At 45.8% G+C, this 17,533-nt stretch overlaps 1 protein-coding gene across 3 annotated transcripts; it reads right to left on the reverse strand.

Annotated features, from left to right (window-relative positions):
- Nucleotides 1-1,116: 1,116 nt before the first annotated feature.
- LOC123057533 (tubby-like F-box protein 8) lies at nucleotides 1,117-4,333 on the reverse strand. 3 transcript variants are annotated; one of them, XM_044480491.1, is made up of 6 exons: nucleotides 4,063-4,328; nucleotides 3,791-3,992; nucleotides 2,906-3,411; nucleotides 2,648-2,735; nucleotides 2,260-2,392; nucleotides 1,117-2,172 (listed from the first exon to the last, which is right to left on the reverse strand). In XM_044480491.1, exons 3-6 carry the CDS (start codon nucleotides 3,269-3,271, stop codon nucleotides 1,389-1,391), a joined length of 1,371 nt encoding a protein of 456 aa, XP_044336426.1. In that variant the 5' UTR covers nucleotides 3,272-3,411; nucleotides 3,791-3,992; nucleotides 4,063-4,328; the 3' UTR covers nucleotides 1,117-1,388. The 3 variants fall into 3 exon arrangements, with proteins under 3 accessions (XP_044336426.1, XP_044336421.1, XP_044336431.1); XM_044480486.1 differs by lacking the exon at nucleotides 3,791-3,992 and having other exon boundaries at nucleotides 4,063-4,333; XM_044480496.1 differs by lacking the exons at nucleotides 3,791-3,992; nucleotides 4,063-4,328 and adding an exon at nucleotides 3,597-3,749.
- Between the last annotated feature and the right edge of the window lie 13,200 nt (nucleotides 4,334-17,533).

Consider the following 17,533-nt stretch of genomic DNA (forward strand, 5'->3'; position numbering starts at 1 on the left):
GCGCTGATCAACCTAATCAATCATCATCAGGATATGTATAATGTGACACTTGTGCTGGTACTCGGCGCGCTGTCACACGCCCGGGGAGCCATGAAAGCCTCCTCCCATTTGCCACTGCCCCGGGTTAAGAATGAATGAATGATCACCATGCACGATACGCTCAATTATTTCGTCCGTCCGAGCAAGCAAGCAAGCCACCTTTGTACTACATAATACGTAGTACTCCCTTCATTTTATAATGTAGTGCGCTCGCGTTTTTCGAGATTTAAGTTCAATTATAAATTTAACCAACGAGACCGACTCATAATGTAGTGCGCCCACGTTTTTCGAGATTTAAGTTCAATCATAAATTTAACCAACGAGACCGACTGCGGTGGGAGTAAAAATTATACCACTAAATTCGTATTTTCAATTTGAATTCGGTGACATAATTTTTGCTCCCGTCGCAGTCAGTCTCGTTGATTAAATTTACAATCAAACTTGGATCTCTGAAAGCGCGGGCGCACTACATTGTGGAATTGATGGAGTATGATTTTCTGGTATGGTGGGTTCGTTTCGCTGTCAGCCATATGCGCTCAGTCACGTAGCACATGATAACTTCTTCAGGAAAGAAAAATTGTTCCTCCCATCCGGTCACCCTCAGCAGCCACCATGGGCCCGGCCCAGATGCCTCTATTTTACTACTTTATTCCTTCTCTTCGCCTAGCTGTACTGGAGTACTTATCTTTCTCACTACAGGAAATGCGTCCTCCTCCATGCTGAAAAGAACTCGACCCACCTCCCAGAAATCATGGTAGCTGAACCCAAAGGAGATCGTGGAACACTCAAAAGCTCATGAAAAAGGTGGCAGGTACGTACATGTGCAATGATTCTCCCATTAGACAAAACCACTGTTCATGCTTGCTAAAACAACATGCACCAACCGCACCAAAAGGGCATGGACCGAGGAGGGAGAAGGCTTCATCATGTGAGACAAGCCCAGTGCGCATGATCCTCGTCTGCGCTGTAGAATAAGGCAAGCACACATGCTAATGTAAAAGAACAGAAGCACTGAACCCTTTCTGCTCTTTACCAGACAATGGGCATCATCCATAGAAAAAGCTCAAAGGCAAATCATGAAGGTGAGGGAACCTTAGGTTAAATCCGGAAGAGACCAACCGCATCCACGAAACTTTGCTTCAAAGGAAGCAATCATGGTGCGAAGCAACGCATGCTACCGAGTCCCAGTTCCAGCAAGCTACAAACAAAGCAGAATTACAAGCAAACGAAAGGGAGTGTCCGTGATCTAGAATGGAAGTCCTATGGGGGGAATGAGGGTTCTACTACTTTCTTCCCTTCCTTCGACCGCCGCCGCCTGTGTCGTCGTCGACCTCCGTCGGTCGCCGGTTTTATTCACAGGCCAGTTTCGTGTCGAAGCTGCTCAGGCACATTGCGAAGGCCTGGAACGCCGACAGCGGGTAGCGGTAGTCCATGGTGAACATGTCCTTGGACACCTTGCCGAACTGCAGGATGATCTTGTCCTGCTCCGGCGCCGGGGCGGGCTGCGACGGGGCCGGGGCCGGGGCCGGCGCCCCCGGCCCCGTGGCGGGGGGCGGGGGCTGGCTCGGCGCCGCGATCAGCTGGAAGTTCTTCACCGAGGCGATGGTCACGCGGCCGCGGAAGTTGAGGCACCAGCACTGCAGCTGCTCGTGCCACCTCGGAACCTTGTTGCGGAGCACCAGCGGCCTCTCCTTCTCTCCGTCTTCGTCACGGCTTATGGCGGCGCCTCCGGCAATGTCGGACAGAAACCGGGAACTGCTGAAGTAACGGGAGCTGCTGAAATCCGTGGACCGGTCCATGATGGATGACTTGGAGAAGGAGCTCATGCTGCGAAACGAGTCCTCTAGAGCCCGGGGCATGATCTGGTCAGGCTGCCCAGGGACTATGCCGCCGGGCTCGACCGATGAGGCCGGTATGGAGTGCATGATGCAGTTCATCCGCCTAGGGCCCCTCGTGCCAAGAACATTTAGCTCGTAAGACACCTGAGCTATGTTGTAGCTGCCGGATGGCACCTTGGGAGACACTTTCTTAGAGTTGAATCTCCGGCTACTCCGTCCAACCGGAGGAACTAAAGCCCCATTGTAGGGGGGCTGCGTGTCATATACTATGAATTTTGTGCCGAGGAAGTTTGACCTGGAAATGAAAAGAAAGTTGGTTTCATTATCCGCAAATGCATGAGACCAGGAGGAAATGGTTACAGTATACATGTATAACTCGTACCTCAGTTTTCCAATGTAGGTGCTGCTTGATCTTGAGATGTTTTCAGCATCCATTGAGATAACATATTCGGTGCAGGTTGTCCTGCGGATCCTTTTAGCAGACAAGAGGAACTTGCCATTCTCCACAAGTACCGCTGATTCAAAATAAAAGAAATAAAAGATCAGCACCTCAACTTCACCATGATATCATTTTCTTTTTGCGGATAACTTCACCACGATTTCATCATAGAATAAAAACAGGTAGAAACATTTGAGACAAAACCAAGGCCAAAATGTAGAATTTCATACTAGCATATTAGCTAGTTTTCAGCAAAAGTCATATCCTTGGGGCGACCTTAGCACAATATATGAATAGTATATACTTCTAAAGGTGAAAAAGGCTATCATACCATTAGTCAGGCACAAGTAGAGATGATAAGTAGACTTTGATTTATCTCGCTTTATAAAACATTGAATCATTCCATCTCGAGGGCCAGGCTGTTGAAAAAAATAAACGAGTGTCAGGTGTCTTGACTTAAGAGGCATGAGAATAAGCAAAACAACAAACACTCCTCAGTCTCAGATGTTGCCATCTAGGTAGAACAAAATAGCATTCTTGGTAGCATTCAGGTTAAGGATTGCTTTATTAGCACACGGGGAAATTTCACCTGCTTCAGAGAGACGGGGAAGGTGAGCTTTCCGCAAAACTCCGGGCTCGTCACAATCTCCCTGCACATCTCCCTCCACGCCTTGCAAACGGCGGCGCAGGACACCACATGCTTGCGCGACGGCCAGGTGCTCTCGCTTGCCTCCAGCCTCCGGATCACGTCGCTGAGGAGCTCGGGAGGGAGGCTGGCCCAGCGGCTCTCCTGGACTATGAGATCGGCGTCGCGGAGCTCGTGCACCGTGCTCTGGCACTTGCCCCTGTGGTGCCCGGTGAGGCCGGACAGGCCGGAGATGGTCACCTCGAAGCTCCGCCTCGACAGGCTGCCGAAACCGTCCCTGACATCACGAACTATGCTGCGGAACGACATCTGCGCTAGGTAGATGCAGGCTGGAAGCTCGAAGCTTTCTAAACTGTTCCTCTTATTGAGCAGAGGTCACAGATCACGGCACCAGAGCAAGGATTGCTGCTCCGGAGTATGTCTAGATAGAAGCAATCATCAACGTGTACCTGCGGAAGAGAGAGCAAAATAACCTTGGTGAGTATAGCATGAAAGAGACACCCGTCTTGGTGAAAAATTATACTAATTCCGTTGCAGCCCCCTGCTAGGAACAAATCGCCTCATCAAGAGAAAAAGAGTAGTCCACACATCGAAAATGGCCATGGCGGCGCCGGGAAAAAAAAGAACATGATACCCCGGTGGCATGCTGCGACATTTGGAGAAAGAAATCTTCACCCTAGTACAGCTATCCCATGACAAACTTGGAAATATGCCGTTCCATGGTAAAATAAATAAATCAAGAAGGCTCCATTTCACCCCGGATAGAGACAATAAAAAAGAGGATCTCTGAAGAACATATGTAGTGCTAAGAAATCGACAGGTTCCTACGCGAGATCTGAAGTCTTGTGCGGGGACAAGAACGACGACTGTGGCAGTCAAAGCCGAGGCGTTAGGACAGCTGAACGAACTCTTGGCACGGACGAATTTAACGGACGAGAGAACAAAAAGATGCCAAGAACTCGGCATTTACTGCCGCATCCGGACGCACGGTCGCTTGATCCGGACAGTAAACGCCCCGAAAAGCTCGCCCCTGCACAACCGGCGCGTCAATCAATCAAATCAAGGACGGAGGAAGGCCAAGACTCCCCGAAATAACTCACATCAGCGCGGACTCTGGGGGTCTTGAGCGCCGATCCGGAGCTCCCGCGCCCGTGCCGCCGCCTCTGGAGACGAACGAGGTCGATCCGGCTCCAGCCCCAGCTGCCGCGCTCACGCCGTCCCCGCCTGGAGGTTCCTTTCTTGGGCACGCGAAGAGTGTGGGAGAGAGAGGAGAGGAGGTGAGGTGGGTGTGAAGAGGGAGGGAGGGAGACCCGGAGCGAGCGAGCGGAGGGGAATGGGGAAAGGCGCAGAGACACACACACACGAGGCGGGTGCCGCGGCTGTTGTTTATCGTCTCCCGTCCGCGCTCGCTCGCTCCGGTCCACGGGGCGGGGGGTGGCGTTCGGTTGACCGTTCCGTTGCGTTCCGTCTCCTGTCCTCCTGCCGTGTGGGTGTGTGTGCGTGCCGACTTGCGCGCGGGGCGTGACGGCGTCAGCCTCGCTCCTGCCGCTCCATTTTCTTCTTGGTTCCTGACGTCTCCCGAGTCCGCTGGCGCCTGCGTCGCTCGCTACCTGCGCGCATTTCGCTGGCTCGCTGCCGCGGCAGGGAAAGCGGGTCGCTTTTGGTGGGCTTTGGCCGAGCTTTCTGCTTTCGCCCGCGTGCACGGCTGCCCGTGGGCGCGGGGGCTCCTGGCGCTGGCGACCGCACGCTGACGTGCTGCCGATTGGGTTAACACGGTTGTTTTAACAAATCAATCAGGGATCAGGGCGAGTGAATAGACCAGTCTACACTCTGGAAGATGTACTACTATACTATCTGTACGATGTATGATGTACGACGTGTTAGGGCATCTTCAACACCAACCCTCAAATCAACCGTACGAGTTGTGCCATCCAAGAAAGTCTTGTATCGGTCCGCCGAGCGGTTCGGATCACGTTTTCCCGACAAAACTGGTACCAAACGTGGGGTTTTGCGGAAGTCCGAGTAGCAGACACGTAGGACCCCGACACCCTGGCCCACCCAAAAGGCAGGCGGAGCCCGCGCTTTTTGTAGTTGTCTGCCCTGTTTCCGCGGCAAAAACCCCAATCTCATCTTCCATACAGCCGCTCTCCACGCAACTCCCGCCCTTTTCTCCCACTCTATTCTTCCCTTCGGCCACCGTCGCCGCATGGAATCGGAGAAGAGCCTGCCGGAGACAGAGGGCGGGTGGAGGTGCTAGAGGATCCGAATGACGGCGTAAAATACCGTCAGATCCCTCTGTAGGGTTCATGACGAGGTCGAAAGTACCGGGACGGAGCCCGCACGCACAGTTTATCCCAGGGTCGGGCCTCCGTAGAGTAATACCCTACATCCCGCTTCTTCTTGTTATTCATGGTGGAGGGATACCTCGTGCGAGATATTACAATGGTCTGACCATACACCTGTCTTACACCTCATAACCCATTTTGTACTCACGCGGACATGACGCACTCTGGAATGTTACGTGTTATAGATGGTAACAACACTAGGAAGAGCACCTTTTTTAATTTGATATTTACTGTGAGAAATCATCCTAATAATTGACTACTGAGCAATCAAAGGGTGCAAACAACAAAAGGGATAAACATCTCAGAAAATTCATAATAGCATGATATGGTATAGCCCTGGATGCCCGGAACATCTCCATGGTCCTCCAAGGTCTTCTTCGGAATCGTTGTCGTGGCAACAATTTTGAAAAACATCCGTTGTGGCTCCGATTTTGTTCTCTTGCGCTTGGTGAAGCTCCGGGTCCTCCGTGTAAGCTGTAGGCTATCTCTACATCTATTACATTAAGGTGGCAATCCCGTGGCTTCGGCCATCATGCCGTGATGCGCATGTCACTTAACATTACAACATATAACCATCTCATAGATAAATGCATTATCATGACGAAGGCAATACCACATCACGTGAAACCCTACGAAACCAAGTTAGACGTCCTCTAATCGGTTTGGCAAATTTTAATTACGTGACTTCTAAGTTTTCCAGATAACACTAGCTACTTACGCACACCATCAAGTCGATAATTCTTGTTGCTAGATTAACTTTCGGGGTGTGTGAAAGAAAAGACTTAATTAAAAATCTCGCCCCCCACACTAAACTTCGTCAAACATGCGTGACCCCCTAGAAGATCATTCATCTTCATTGCCCTCTTGCATACGCGACAGTTCATTATTCTTGACTATGATGAAACCCAAGGAATTGTTAGCAGATCGTCGACAGCTAGAGCCGATCGATTGTCAGAACCTTGTAAAAGCGACATCATGCCGTCAATGAACTGAATCGAAGCAACACTCAAGGGAAGCATAGCAAGAACATCACATCCACATGTGATCTAGATCGAAACCTGCATCTACTCATAGGACCGCTGATGGTGCCACTGTTGTGAAATGTAGTAGAAAACAAAAAAAATCGCCCTACGATCAACCAGGAACAATATGAAGATGCATATAGTGTTTGGATCAACGATCGTTACCGAGTTCGGAGTGCAGCAGAAGTAGACGAGTTGGTGTAGATCATACTTTGAGTCCCTCGAACCGTCGATGATGATCCCGCGAACCGCCCTTGAACGATATCTCAAATGGAAGACTGAAAGTACGACCTATCTACTTGGTTGCAAGCGCACGATCTTCACGATCGCCATTCAGAGCTAATCCTCGTCGGAGAATTAGAAAGAGGAGATTAGAACCATACTAGGCTTCTAATTATGAGGATTAGAGGAACTAGGTATAGCTCTAATTAGTCGATTAGGACTAACTAGGACTAGAACTAGACGAACTAGAGGAGGCATCAAAACTTGTGAATAGAAAAGGGCCAACACCTAATGTATATATAGGTTAGAGGGGAGAGGAGAGGCTGCCAGCAAGGAGGGAAAGCCCCATTATATCTTAGGTAATCCCATAAATGTTGAGACCAATATAATTGACACCGTAACACCGGAAGAGTACATAAGGGACACTTTCCAGAACGTTTCAGACTCTAAAAAGGAATAGGTATGTGGTACGGTAAGTAAACCAACTCTAAAACTGTTCTAATAGCAATTTTTCTCCATTTTGAAATATTTAAAAAATTAGGAAAATTAAAAGTAGTCCGAAAGAGACACGAGGAGGCCACAAGGGTGGAGGGCGCGGCCTACCCCCCTGGGCGCGCCCCCTGCCTTGTGGCCACCTCATGTGCCCTCCGGACTCCGTTTTCTTGCACAATACTTCTTTTGGTAGGTAAAATTCATTATATAATCTCCCGAAGGTTTTGACCACCGTACCATGAAAAAATCCTCTGTTCTTGTTTTGAGTTGTTTTTCTGACAGATCTAGATCACCATGACGTCTCCAAGCGCCCCCAAGGACAAGTTTTTCGAGAAGGTCATCAACCCTTACCTCGTGGAGGTGCCGCAACACCCTCAAACCATTGAGATGCGTGAGGGGGTGTTGCACATCCGCGATGTTGAGGGACCAAAGAAGACCGGAAGCATGGAGACAAGACTCGAAGCAATGGAGCAGCAAGTTTTCAAGTGCCAGGGGATGGTGGAACATGGACTCAACGCCAATCACATGATGATCGTGGAGTTCACCAACAATCACAAGCTGGATGCCAAGAACATCGGGGAGGCCATCTTCAAGCTTCACGAGAAAATCGAGCACCTCCAGGCCCAAATCTATGACATGCAAAACCAAAACTATGAGCATGAATATAGATTCAAGAGGATGAGTTTGGCTGCATATTTGAGGATCCTGGAGACTCGTTCATCCTTCTACGATGGTGAGCCTATGCCCTGGAAGATGGACGACAAGCCTACATCATCAACAACTCCATCATCACCACCTCCAAAGAAAGAGACATAAATACATGGGTATGGGCACTCCCCTTGGCAACTGCCAAGCTTGGGGGAGGTGCCCCGGTATCGTATCACCATCACACCTCTATCTTTATCGTTTTTCTTAGTTCGATCCTTTTGGTTATATCTTGATCTAGTAGAATAAAGTTTTAGTATGATATAGCTTTGAGTTTTGTTTTGATCCCTATCTATGTAACCGAGTCCGCAAGTTATATATAATAAAGAGTAGTTTTGAGTTGAGGGCTTTGCTTTCTTGCTATGATCTCGAGGGAATAGAACAAGAGAAAAATATAGAAAAAATAAAAAGATCATATGTTGATCTTATGGAGAGTAATGACTTCACATATAAATAGTATGATGAATAAAAGTTGTTGATAGTTGACAAACATAGTTTTGGTCATTGTTGCAATTAATAGGAAGTAATAAATAAAGAGAAACTTCACATATAAATATACTATCTTGGACATCTTTTCTAATTGTGAGCACTCATTAAAATATGACATGCTAAAAGGTTGATGTTGCACAAGGAAGACAACATAATGGGTTATGTTTTCTTATATCCGAATAGAAGTTATATTGCCATGGATCTTCCAAAATGTTGAGCTTGCCCTTTCCCTCTCATGCTAGCCAAATTCTTTACACCAATTAGAGATACTACTTGTGCTTCCAAACATCCCTAAACCCAGTTTAGCCATGATGTCACTTGAAGCTACGCCGATATTTCCCCAAAGAGAAAGGGATGATGCAACACAGTGGCGGTAGGTATTTCCCTCATATGTGAAACCAAGGTTATCGAACCAGTAGGAGAACCAAACAACACAACGTAAACAACACATGCACACAAATAACAACTTCTCGCAACCCGACGTGTTAAAGGGGTTGTCAATCCCTTTCGGGGTATGGCGCCTCAACATAGGCAAACGAACGTGAGGTAAATTTGTAGTAGATTGATAGATCGAACGCCAAATAAAATAAATAAGAATAAATGCAAAGGAAAAGTAGATCGCGAAGGCAAATATATGAGAAAGAGACCCGGGGGCCGTAGGTTTCACTAGTGGCTTCTCTTGAGAAAAATAGAAGACGGTGGGTGAACAAATTACTGTTGGGAAATTGATAGAACTTCAAATAATCATGACGATATCTAGGCAATGATCATTACATAGGCATCACGTCCAAGATTAGTAAAACCGACTCCTGCCTGCATCTACTACTATTACTCCACACATCGACCGCTATCCAGCATGCATCTAGTGTATTAAGTTCATGGAGAAACGAAGTAATGCAATAAGAACGATGACATGATGTAGACAAGATCTATCTATGTAGAGATAGACCCCATCATTTTATCCTTAGTAGCAACGATACATACGTGTCGGTTCCCCTTCTGTCACTAGGATCAAGCACTGTAAGATCGAACCCACTACAAAGCACCTCTTCCCATTGCAAGATAAATAGATCAAGTTGGCCAAACAAAACCCAAATATCGGAGAAGAAATACGAGGCTATAAGCAATCATGCATAAAAGAGATCAAAGAAACTCAAATACTTTCATGGATATAAAAAGATAGATCTGATCATAAACTCAAAGTTCATCGATCCCAACAAACACACCGCAAAAAGAGTTACATCATATGGATCTCCAAGAGACCATTGTATTGAGAATCCAGCGAGAGAGAGGAAGCCATCTAGCTACTAACTACGGACCCGAAGGTCTACAAAAAACTACTCACGCATCATCGGATAGGCACCAAATGGAGGTGGTGAACCCCATCTGAGATGGCGTCTAGATTGGATCTGGTGGTTCTGGACTCTGCGGCGACTGGATGAATATTTTATCGACTCCTCTAGGGTTTCTGGAATATTAGGGTATTTATAGAGTAAAGAGGAGGTCCGGGGGCACCCAAGGTGGGCACAACCCACTAGGGCGCGCCTGGGCCTCCTGGCACGCCTTGGTGGGTTGTGCTCTCCTCGGAGCATCCCCCAGGCGCAGCCAGGGCTCATTATATTCCTTCTAGTCCAAAAAATATCTCCGTAAAGTTTCGCTACGTTTGGACTCCGTTTGGTATTGATTTTCTGCGATGTAAAAAACATGGAAAAAACACAGCAACTGGCACTTGGCACTATTGAAAGTGCAACTATCCCTGGGCGGTTTTGGTAATTATTAACAACATATAGCTCATTGGACTAGTACTATTTCAAGATGATCATTTCAGAAAGTTCAATGATGGCATGGCATGGATTAAGAATGTGGACCCCTCAAAATGCTAAGGACACATATTGGCTCAAGCTCAAGACTCCACCTTTTTCATTTTAGTGATCCAATATCACATTGAGTCCATAGGAAGAGCCAATACTATTAAAAGGGGATGAGGTGTTGCTTAATGACTTACTTGCTCAAAATGCTTAGTGATATGCTCCAAAAACCCTCAACCACTTTCTCATATCCACATATGTCCCAAACCAAAAGTCAAACTCGGCCCCACCGAAGTATTCTATCCGGCGCCACCGAGTTCACTTGACATAGCCACTGTCACAAACCCTAGTCATATCGGTCGTATCGATAGGGATCTCGGTCTCACCGAGATGGGATTGCAAACTCTCTGTTTCCCTTTGTAACGTTTCAGTTGAACCGAGATGAGCGATCGGTCCCACCGAGTTTGCAATGCAAACTCTCTGTTTCCCTTTCGTAATGTTTCGGTATCACAAAAATGAGTGATTCGATCCCACCGAGTTTGCCTGACCAACTCTCTGGTTAGCTTATTACCAAAATCGGTCCCACCGAGTTTGTGTAATCGGTCTCACCTAGATTACGTTATGCCCTAACCCTAATCAAATTGGTCCCACCGAGTTGACATGTCGGTCCCACCGAAAAGCCTAACGTTCACATTTTGAACTAAATTGGTCCCACCGAGTTTTCTGATTCGGTCCTGAGTTTGGTGAATTGTGTGTAACGGTTAGATTTTGTGTGGAGGCTATAAATACCCCTCCACCCACTCTTCACTCGTGGAGAGAGCCATCAGAACATGCCTACACTTCCAACATTCATTTTCTGAGAGAGAACCACCTACTCATGTGTTGAGACCAAGATATTCCATTCCAACCATATGAATCTTGATCTCTAGCCTTCCCCAAGTTACTTTCCACTCAAATCATATTTCCACCAAATCCAAATTAGTGTGAGAGAGTTGAGTGTTGGAGAGACTATTATTTGAAGCACAAGAGCAAGGAGTTCATCATCAACACACCATTTATTACCTTTTGGAGAGTAGTGTCTCCTAGATTGGTTAGGTGTCACTTGGGAGCCTCCATCAAGATTGTGGAGTTGAACCAAGGAGTTTGTACGGGCAAGAAGATTGCTTACTTCATGAAGATCTACCCTAGTGAGGCAAGTCCTTCGTGGGCAATGGCCATGGTGGGATAGACAAGGTTGCTTCTTCGTGGACCCTTCGTGGGTGGAGCCCTCCGTGGACTCGCGCAACCGTTACCCTTCGTGGGTTGAAGTCTCCATCAACGTGGATGTACGATAGCACCACCTATCAAAACCACGCCAAAAATCTCCGTGTCTACATTGCGTTTGCTCCCCCAAACTTCTCCCTTTACCTTTATGTGCAATGTTTTACATTCTGTTGCTATACTCTTAGACTTGCATGTGTAGGTTGATTGCTTGACTTGTGCTAAGTTGTTAAAATCTGCCAAGACTTAAAATTAGGAAAAGGCTAGATTTTTATTTGGTCAAGTAGTCTAATCACCCCCCTCTAGACATACTTTCGATCCTACAAGTGGTATCGGAGCTTTGGTCTCCATTTGTATTGATTTCCATAGCGTTTGGTGATCATAGCCTTGGTTTCACAACCTAGGAGAGTATGGCGTCTAGCGAGGGAAATTACCACCGTAGAGGTCCTTACTTTGATGGTACTAATTTTGCTAGTTGGAAGCATAAGATGAAAATGCATATTCTTGGACATAACCCCGCCGTTTGGGCTATTGTGTGTATTAGATTGCAAGGTGAATTCTTTGATGGGAGAGAACCAAACCGTGAAGCTACCGCGGAAGAGTTGAAGATGCTGCAATACAATGCTCAAGCTTGTGATATCCTCTTCAACGGATTGTGCCCCGAAGAATTCAACAAAATCAGCCGTCTTGAGAATGCAAAGGAAATTTGGGATACTTTGATTGATATGCACGAAGGTACTCCGTCAAGGAATCCAAATTGGATGTGCTTCAAAGTCAACTTGAACAAGTTCAAAATGAAGGATGGTGAAGGTGTCGCTGAAATGTACTCTAGGCTTGCTCTCATCACAAATGAGATCGCGGCTAGGAAGTGAAGAGATGACCGATAGATTCATCATGAAGAAGATCCTAAGAGCCTTGGATGGAAAATATGACACCGTGTGTACATTGATTCAAATGATGCCCAATTACAAAGATCTCAAGCCAACGGAAGTCATTGGAAGAATTGTTGCTCGTGAGATGTCACTCAAGGATAAGGAAGAGCTTCACAACAAGTCAAGTGGTGCTTACAAAGCCTCACGTGATGCTCCTACATCATCAAGTGAGAAACAAGCCTTCAATGAAGAATTGAGCCTAATGGTGAAGAACTTCAACAAGTTCTACAACAGTAGAAGCAAGGAAAGAAGTTCCAAGTCAAGGTCCTACAATGACAAAAGATCTTCGAGTCATGAACGTAATTGCTACAATTGTGGAAGACCCGGACACTACTCCAATGAGTGAACGGCTCCCTACAAAAGAAGATAAGATTCACCCAAAAGGAAAAGTATAAGAGAAGAATCACCACCAAGAGAGAGAAGGAGTAGAGATGACCGTTATGAATGAAGAACATCACGGAGAAGCAAGGATTCGGAAAGGAAGGGAAAATCATCAAGGAGCTACACAAAACAAAGACATCAAGCTCATGTTGGTGAATGGGTATCCGGCTCCGACTCCGACAATCACTCCGAGAGAAGTTATCACTCCGACTTCGAATATACTCAACATGAAGGTGTTGCCGGTCTAGCACTTGTGCCAACCAACTCCTACGACATATTTGACTCACCAAATGAAGGAATTGGAAGATGCTTCATGGCTAAAGGTCCAAAGGTATCACACCTCGAGTATGTTGATTTCAATAGTGATGAAGATGATTTGCTAGGTGATGATGATTTACTTATTGACAACCGTAGTGATGAAAACTATGATGAACTTGCTATTAATCATGCTAATTAAGATAAAACGAATGACGATGATAAGAAGGAGATTGAGCGTCTAACTAAAGAACTAAACACTCTTAAGTTAGCTCATGAAACTACCTTGGAAGATCATCGAGAACTTTTAAAAACTCATGAGAAGTTACGCTTTGAAAAGCTCAACCTTGAGCAAGAGCATGGGTTCTTAAAGGCAATCAATGATGATCTTCGCAAGAAAAGTACTTCTTACATTGCTAAGCGTTTACTCTTGTCTACTTACATGCCACAATTTAAATCTAGCAATAAGAGTAAGAAAGATTCTTCTTCTAGTAGTAACAACAATCATGTTAAATCCAATATTGTTGCTTCTAGTAGTTCTCTTGATTCCACTAATGATTCTCTTAGCCAAGTTACACTTGAGCAAGAAAATAGCTTATTGAAGGGAATTATAGAGAAAGGTGTCTACAAGAGTCTTGCCGGAAGTAAGAATTTGAGGAAATTGTACGCAAGCAAGGAAGGCACCGGAAGAATCAAGGTATTGGTTTTGAACGAAAGTTCAATGCCAATGGAGTTGAGTGGGAAGAATATCAATACCCCAAGACGAAGTTTGTTCCTCAACAAGAGAAGTATGATCCTACTTCTTTCCAAGGGACACAAGCTCAAGATGATCTTCCACCACAAGACCAAAAGCAAAAAGGGAAGGACAAGCTTCAAGAGGAGATTGATGCATTTGAAGAAGCTCCTAAGGCCTTGGTCAAGTGGGTTCCCAAGACTACATCAAGTTCTACTTCATCAAGTACGACTACAACTCCAAGGATTCCCATCAAGATGATGTGGATCCCGAAGAAGAAGAACTAGAGAGTTCTTGAGGGTGACTCCGCCAACATACTTCACTCATATCTTTTTGGCAAGGACAAGTGCAAACAACCTCCACATCTTGCACTAGTTCAAGGAGTCACAAACCCTCTTGTTGGTAAGACAAGGGACAAGGTAACCTAATGCTTTCATGGACATCATCTTGTGTGTACATCACTCTATGTCTATGGATATCCTTGTTTGTTCCTTGTGGGACTAACCCGTATAGGTATTGAAAGTGCAACTCACTCCAATGGATTGCTCCAAATGATCTACATCAACATCGAGCATCCACATCTTCAACACCTTCATGAAGTCATCATCGACAAAACCCAAGGTTAGTTCATCCCTCTTAGGGGGGATATCACATCTAGGGGGAGCTTCACTCTAATCAATTGAGCTAAAGCAACTCTAAAGGTGTGAGCACAACAATGCTTTATGTAAAAGTGATAACCCCAGTTGTGCTTAAACGATGAGTATGACCTACGATCAAATGTTCTCATTTGACTCCTTAGTCAATATACTCATATATAGATGACCTAGTCATCGCCAATTGCTTGATAGATGCTAGAGTGTTTGTGCATGCTTTGCCACATATTTCATTTGCCATTTTATTGTGTGAGCATGTTGATTGCATATTTTAATCATTCAAGGACATCCACTTGTTGTTTTGATTGTTTGGCATTTTCCCTTTTGCCAAGTGGATGGACAAGAATGCCTAAGAACCTCCTTAGCTATCAATGCTTTTCTCGTCTCAAACTCTATTCATGCTACATCACAAAGTTTGATCAAGTCAGATTCGAACCACTTTGTGTGAGGAGCACTCGGAGTCCCCGATTTGTCATAGGCTTAAACTTCCAAAACCTCTTTGTGCATTTCGGTATGACCGAGTCATCCACTTCGGTCACACTGAGTTCACCAAGTTGATTTAGGTTTTCCATCTCGGTGCAACCGATTTGAACTTTTCAGTCACACCGAGTTGCAGTAACCGCTTGTGATTCTGCATCTCGGTGCCACCGAGTTGTTCCACTCGGTCACATCGACAGGGTCGGGATATATATACCCATGGGTGAGAATTTGGAAATTTATTCAAACCTCCTCAGCCCGCGCATATCCTGCTGTGCCTCCTCGGGTCTCCAGATTGTCTCCTCGCCGCCAGCGACCTCCTGACGCTGGTTTCTGTCGCCGTCAACGGAATTCTGCTCTGTCGTTTTCGCCGTAGAGAACTCCCGCCGAACTAGGGTATGGGTTTGATACTTTGTGCTATTTCATTACTCTGATTCCTAGCACATTGCTTTGTCATGATCATTACCATGTTTGAAAACAATCTATCCAGAGAAAACATCCTTTAGGTTAGGCTTGATTCCAAAATTTAGGGTTAGGTTTCCGCCGAACTCATATCGGACCGACCGATTTGTAGAAATCGGTCTCACCGATTTGGCTTAGGCCATGCACATGCGTTTTCAGTCTGACCGAAAATTACAAATCAATGCGACCGAATTCGACACTCTGTGAAACCCTAGCAATCTCGATGCCACCGAACTATGACTCGGTTTGACCGAGTTCACTAGTTTAGGTTCCAAAAGTTGCTTCGGTATCACCGAGTTTATCAAATCGGTAGCTCCGAAATGATTTCCGTGGAGAACTAAAACTAAGTTTTTGACTCATTTGTTTTACAAAAACTTTGCACTTTGTGATGTTCATTATTCTACCTCATATATATCTATTCACAGGGTTTGCTGTCAGTTTGCTTGCCAAGATGTCTGACCAAAGTGACAGCAAAAACAGATCTGAAGAGCCAGTGCAATTGAGTGAGGGCACTAGTCCCTCAAGTACCTCAGATGATGGCAGCAGGAGCACTCCCAGTAATTTGCCAAAGGCAGCCACCGTGTCAAGGAATAAGAAAACCTCAGATTCTGAAGATGAGGACTATGTGGCCACTGAAGAGGAAGTCAGCTCCAAGAAGAAGGTGCTAAAGAAAGAGTATGGTACTGCTGCAACAACCAAGCCAGGGTTACATAAGAAGACACCTGCAAAAAGGATTCCTATGTCTAAGGCCAGAGCCTCCACTCAAGAAACTATGGAGTTCATTCTTGAACCCAAAGAGGCTGGAGATGACAAGAAGAGGAAGGAGATGGTCAAGAAGACCACTGCTAGAGTGCTTGGTAGATCCTTCATCATGAGAGAGCCAGAAGAAGATGAAGAGGAAGAGGATGCTGCTCCAGCTCCCAAATCTCAGAAGCTCATGGGAGATGCAATCAAGTCAGGGGCTGCCACATCAAAGCCCAAAACTGCTCCCAAAGCAACAACTCAAGCTCAGAAGCCTTCTAAGCCCAAGAGAAGCACCAGAAACATTCCTGCTGAAGAGAAGAACAAGGCCCCGGTGCCTGAAGTTGAAGAAGAAGATGATGAAGCCCAAGTGCTGAGAAAATTGAAACCCAAGATTCCAGATCACAATGATGCTCATCCAGTGGCTGAGGACATGAACATCAGAAATGATGTAGGATTGAGACTTTGGAGGCAGTCTGATCCATATGCTATAATGTGGAGAACTGCAGTGGACTATAGGTTCCACACCAAAGAACAACAAGACTTCTATGAGACCATTTTGCTTGACAAGAAGCCAATTGTCAATGATATGAGATGGGTTGATTGGGAATTTATTGATGAGAATGAGGACCACTTCCCAGGTGTACATGGAAGCTTCAAAGCTTGTGGAGTTGACAAGTTTGTTGAAGAGAAGCTCACAAAATGGAAGGATGAGCTAATCATGCAATTTTAATCCACTCCTCATTTCTATCCAGATGGGAGGATAGTGTGGATGTCTGAAGGTACAGGGTACCAATCAACTATAGATGAATGGGTCAAGTTGATCAATGCCCCAGAAGAGTAAGAGGATGATTTGGATGTGTATGCCAAGAAGAAGAACGACCACAACTCAATGGCAAATATGTACAAGGAGATCCCCGATAAAGCTTTGGAGACACACAAGCTTGGATATGTGCACTATTTGTTGTCTGATCTGCCCACTATCAACACCATCTTAAGGCATACTCTGTTACCCAAATATGGAGATCACAAGATGATAAGGGTACATTCCATCAACTTGCTGCAAATATTTGATGTACCACAAAAATTTAAGGTCATGAGTTTGATTGCGGAGACAATCAAGAGGACAACTGCTGACCAGAAAAGATCTTGTGGGTATGCTCCACACATTCAGGTGCTCATCAACTCAAAGATGGGCACATGTACTTACTTATTGGATAAAGAGCATTTAGCCTTATACTCAGATTTTGAAGATAATGAAGTTGTAATGAATGACAATGAACCTTCATCAGCACAAGCACATGAGAAGAGAGCCAAGGCAAAGGCAGAAAAGGCTGCAAGGATGCCAACTACCGAGGAAGCATCTCGGGTGTTCCTAGAGAGCAAACAAGATCAATTGGGTTATCTAATTCAAGCTACATCGAGGATTGAGAAGGGCTTGGACACCCTAACTCAAAATCAGGAGAGCTTGGAGAGGATCGTAGAGAACAAGTTCTATGATCTTGACCTCAAGGTGACTGAGATACAGACTGCAGTTGAACAGGTCTAGGAGGAAGCTGAGGAGAGGAGAGGAAGGGCAACTACGGATGCTTTT

The sequence above is a fragment of the Triticum aestivum genome, chromosome 1A, assembly GCF_018294505.1.
Source record: "Triticum aestivum cultivar Chinese Spring chromosome 1A, IWGSC CS RefSeq v2.1, whole genome shotgun sequence".
In the NCBI taxonomy this organism is placed as follows: Eukaryota; Viridiplantae; Streptophyta; class Magnoliopsida; order Poales; family Poaceae; genus Triticum; species Triticum aestivum.

What these genes read in the sequence shown, in the direction of transcription:
- LOC123057533 (XM_044480486.1), bottom strand. Translation starts at nt 3,271, where the DNA reads ATGTCGTTCCGCAGCATAGTTCGTGATGTCAGGGACGGTTTCGGCAGC. An exon ending in TCCCCGTCTCTCTGAAGCAG is followed by an intron (nt 2,736 to 2,905) that starts GTGAAATTTCCC and finishes TTTTTTCAACAG; the next exon opens with CCTGGCCCTCGAGATGGAAT. An exon ending in CTACTTGTGCCTGACTAATG is followed by an intron (nt 2,393 to 2,647) that starts GTATGATAGCCT and finishes ATTTTGAATCAG; the next exon opens with CGGTACTTGTGGAGAATGGC.